This window comes from Telopea speciosissima, chromosome 11, assembly GCF_018873765.1.
Source record: "Telopea speciosissima isolate NSW1024214 ecotype Mountain lineage chromosome 11, Tspe_v1, whole genome shotgun sequence".
NCBI lineage: Eukaryota > Viridiplantae > Streptophyta > Magnoliopsida > Proteales > Proteaceae > Telopea > Telopea speciosissima.
The window spans coordinates 18,968,682-18,972,618 of NC_057926.1; the positions used below are offsets into that span (position 1 = coordinate 18,968,682).

The 3,937-nt window shown below is 39.6% G+C and overlaps 1 protein-coding gene across 1 annotated transcript; it reads left to right on the forward strand.

Annotated features, from left to right (window-relative positions):
* Positions 1-1,398: 1,398 nt before the first annotated feature.
* Positions 1,399-2,105, forward strand: LOC122645606 (metallothionein-like protein 2). The gene is made up of 3 exons (XM_043838919.1): positions 1,399-1,507; positions 1,622-1,705; positions 1,971-2,105. Exons 1-3 carry the CDS (start codon positions 1,443-1,445, stop codon positions 2,065-2,067), a joined length of 246 nt encoding a protein of 81 aa, XP_043694854.1. The 5' UTR covers positions 1,399-1,442; the 3' UTR covers positions 2,068-2,105.
* The last annotated feature ends 1,832 nt before the right edge of the window (positions 2,106-3,937 follow it).

The window sequence follows — 3,937 nt, forward strand, 5'->3', positions numbered from 1 at the left end:
TGATATGGGGGAGATGGGAAAGCATAGGAGTTGACTCGGAAGCGAGTTCTCTTCAAGGGCCTTAATGGATACGCTTGGTACCTGGGAGAGCGTGTCTATAGACAATGACCGGAGGCCTTGGTCCGACTGGTTATAGGATAATTTGAACCGATATGGTTTGATATGGTTTTATACAATCGTTTTCAGTTTCAAATAGACACCCTTAAGAATCACTAAGTTGCCCTATTATATTGGGACTCTTCTTCTGCCTTGGTGTATCAAGACTTTCCCTTTGGACTCTCAGCGATGATCTCCTTCCATATTAAACTCCTATAATGATTCAACTTCCTTTCAGAGATTACTAGCTAACATTCGACTCCTAGCCCTGACTCTCAGGATTGCCTCTCGAATTCATCGTACAAATACAGGGATAAGGGAATTGATGAATCTTTCTTTCTCTTGTGCAAATTACTCTGGTATTGCTTGGAGAACTGACCTAAGCATCGGAGAGTCCCCCTAGAGTTCGCACCTCTCATATGCCCTTTGTACTTTAGTCTTGGAGAGAAACATCTACAGAACAAAATTGGAATTGAAATTGATGAAGTTCTGTGCCCAATTATTGGTTTTTAGAAATCTTAATGCCTGATCGACCTCACTAGGGGTAGGGGTGTCAATTGGTCCAGTTCTGGGTTGTTGGTCTGGTTCCTTAATGGTTCTAGTCCTAAAGGATCAAGATCAGAACCGGACCAATAAGCGAATCAGTTCCAAACTTGAGATCCAGGACCATTAACACTAATTTCATTCATATGAGATATGCTTCATTTTTTTCTTCTTATATCACATAACTAGTCTATATTACCTTTTGTTTTATATTAACTAATAAGTAGGAACACCACTACCCTCATAAGTTAGGATAATTTTAAGGTATGTTCTTAAGTTAGGATTCCCAAATGGACCTAAAAAATTTACAGCCAAATCTTTGGTAAAATAGTATATCAGACAAGTGATACCAGCCACAATTGAAAAACTAAAAATATAAAAGGGTTTGACCTTAGTTCTCATTACCTTGAGTTTTAAGAATTAATGTTTGGATGTGAATTTATTCCGATTCTACTAGTTCCACCAATTCCTAATTGGTAGATCCAGAGCCAGACTAATAAGTTATTAAGTGGGTCGGATCCAGTTCTTAGCGGACCAGTTCCGATCCGATTCCGATTCTGGTACAAAGTTGGCACCCCTATCTAGGGATTATGAATACGTTGTGAAGACTGCAGGGTGCTGACGTGCTGTATTCCATCAGATGTTAACAAGTGTATGGTAGATACTATCATTTACTCTCTCTCCTCAGCTCCTATAAATACGTCTCGATGTTTCCCATACCATTCATAGCAGAGTCGATTCGAGCGTTTCCAGTCTCATACTCACTCCTATCTGTTTTTCTTCGTATCTTCTTTTAAACAAAAATGTCTTGCTGCGGAGGAAACTGTGGTTGCGTCTCTGGCTGCAAGTGTGGCAGTGCCTGCGGAGGGTATGAAATGATCTCTCTCTCTCTCTCTCTCTCTCTCTCTCTCTCTCTCTCTCTCTCGGGCCTTTAATTAAGTTAAAATTGATGGTTTATGTTGTTTGTTGGGGTGATATGCAGGTGCAATATGTACCCAGACTTCTCTATCTCTGGAGAGAAGACAACCACAGAGACCATCATTGTTGGGGTCGCTCCTGAGAAAGCGTATGTATCGTACCAGTCGTCCCTACACGTCAAATAAAAAATTTCCTTCAATTTTTTTCTTTTCTTTTCTCGGCATCCAAGCATAGCTTAAGTATTAAGTATTATCGAAGAGAAATTATGGGTGATAACCTTACGGGTGATTCTGTTCTGGTTATGTGTTGAGAAACAACAAAACAGTTTTTTCATTTTCTTGCTATCCTTTTGGTCTTGTTATTATCGTTACTATTTATGTAGTTAATGGAATACGATGGATTTGACTGGACAGGTACTTCGCGGCTGCTTCCGAGATGGGCGTAGGGGCAGAGAACGATGGCTGCAAGTGCGGAGCCAACTGCACCTGCAATTCCTGCACCTGCAAGTGAGGATCCGATCGGAGAGGGATGACTTTACTAGATGTTTTCACTGTGTTGTGTCGTCTGTCTGGTGTGAAAGCTTTTCTTAGTAGTCTTTTGTGGTAAGAAAAGCTTTCAAATAAAGTAGTGTTTTTTTTTTAAATGTATTTGGTTTCAAAGAAAGAGGTTGTTAATGAAAATGGGCGAATCTTAACCCCTTTCTACATTTTTAGTTTCTTATAAATCCTTGGCTTCTGAAGTTCTTCTTTTTACTGTATCATCTTTGAATCATCTTTTATCCCTAAAATTGAAAACTCTAGATGCAGCGAGGCCTGTGACGACAAGGCAATTTCACAATTAATACAAATTTGGAATCCGGCTTGAGGTAAAGGGGATTCACATGCTCAACTTCCATGGACTGTACTTCCATCCTACTTCCACCACTTCTCAGCGCAGCCACCTGTCTTTATGAGCATCCAATGGCTGTGCATGAATGAATTCAAATTTTTTGTATTTCACTTGTGAACCACCATAAACTCCCACTCAAACCAACCCAACCAACCGGTTCTTAACTATCAAACCGAACCAAAGTGCATTTTCACAACCCTAACTTAATATCCTCTACATCGTTTTGTTCAAACCCTTCTTCCCAAACGAAGAGAAGAACGGTCGTTGCTGCTCTCTTTTCCCATGAACATCAAACCACCGTTGCCAAGCACCATCTCAGAAGAATGATTTTGTGCCCTTCTTCTCCTCTTGTATGGCACCATCTCAGAGTATTCAAAGCCATTCTTCTCCTCTTCAAGCTCTGTAGAGCCTCTTCCATGAACCAAGTTGCTCAATCTGGGAAGAAGGTGAGTTCGCAGAGTTCGGCCAACGTTGAAAACCCTTCTTCCTTGTCTTCTTCCGAAAACCTCTTCTATGGCACCATCTCACAAAAAAAAATTTGGGTAAGAAGGAAAGCGATGAGATTAAAACATAGTCCAAGTCCATGCTTAAACTAGAACCAGAAAGCAATGCAGAGTTCTTTGGGAATTTGATTCACCAGGAAAAGAGAGAGCAGAAACCAATGATCATAGATCCGAGTGAAAGAAAGAAAAGGGTGAAAAAAGGAAAAAGAAAATGAAGCGAGGAAGAGGGAAGATGGTCTTCTCCAATGCGAAAGCCAAATTTGTTAGATAAATAACAATATGGGCACAAGTATAAGACTTATCTGTTTTGTAGGATAAATTGTATGTCATCAAAATATCCTCGTAGAAATTGGACAAAGGATTGATAGCACCAATAACGTCATTTTGTATCACTTGAATCAGTGAATCTGTACTTTGAGTTGAGTCATACTTAACGTACTTTCCTTAAGGTATTTGAACGCCCCGAATATATGCCGACCGGGTTGACCTTACATTCTCACCTCCAAGAGAAAACAACTCCAATCATAAATGTTAGCACCCCAGGTGCGATTACAATACGGAGTATTCGAAGGTAATACTCACTAGTTCATTGATAAGACTCACTACGATAGAGAGGAAAACCGTTTCAAAATCATGTTAGAGAAATAGGCAAGACCTTCTCTCTTTATATAGGAGAAGAAGAGACACTTCTAAGAGGTGTCTCCAAAAGGTATGCCCCAAAACATGTGTCTTTTCCCACAAGGCTTGTTTGTTAGCCATTCAAACAAACTTCCAATAGACACACCCATTGGCTATTTAGGTGTCTATTAGGAAAAGGCTCAATCCTCTAACACACCTTTTATAGATAAAATAATATTTTGAATCTATAATTTTAAAATCATTTAAAATTCCAACAAAATTCGTAGAGCTTGGAAGCAATAAAAAAGAATATAGAGTAGCAAGCAGAGCTCACTGAGTGGGTAAAGTGTGAGGGAAAAAAATTCTCTATG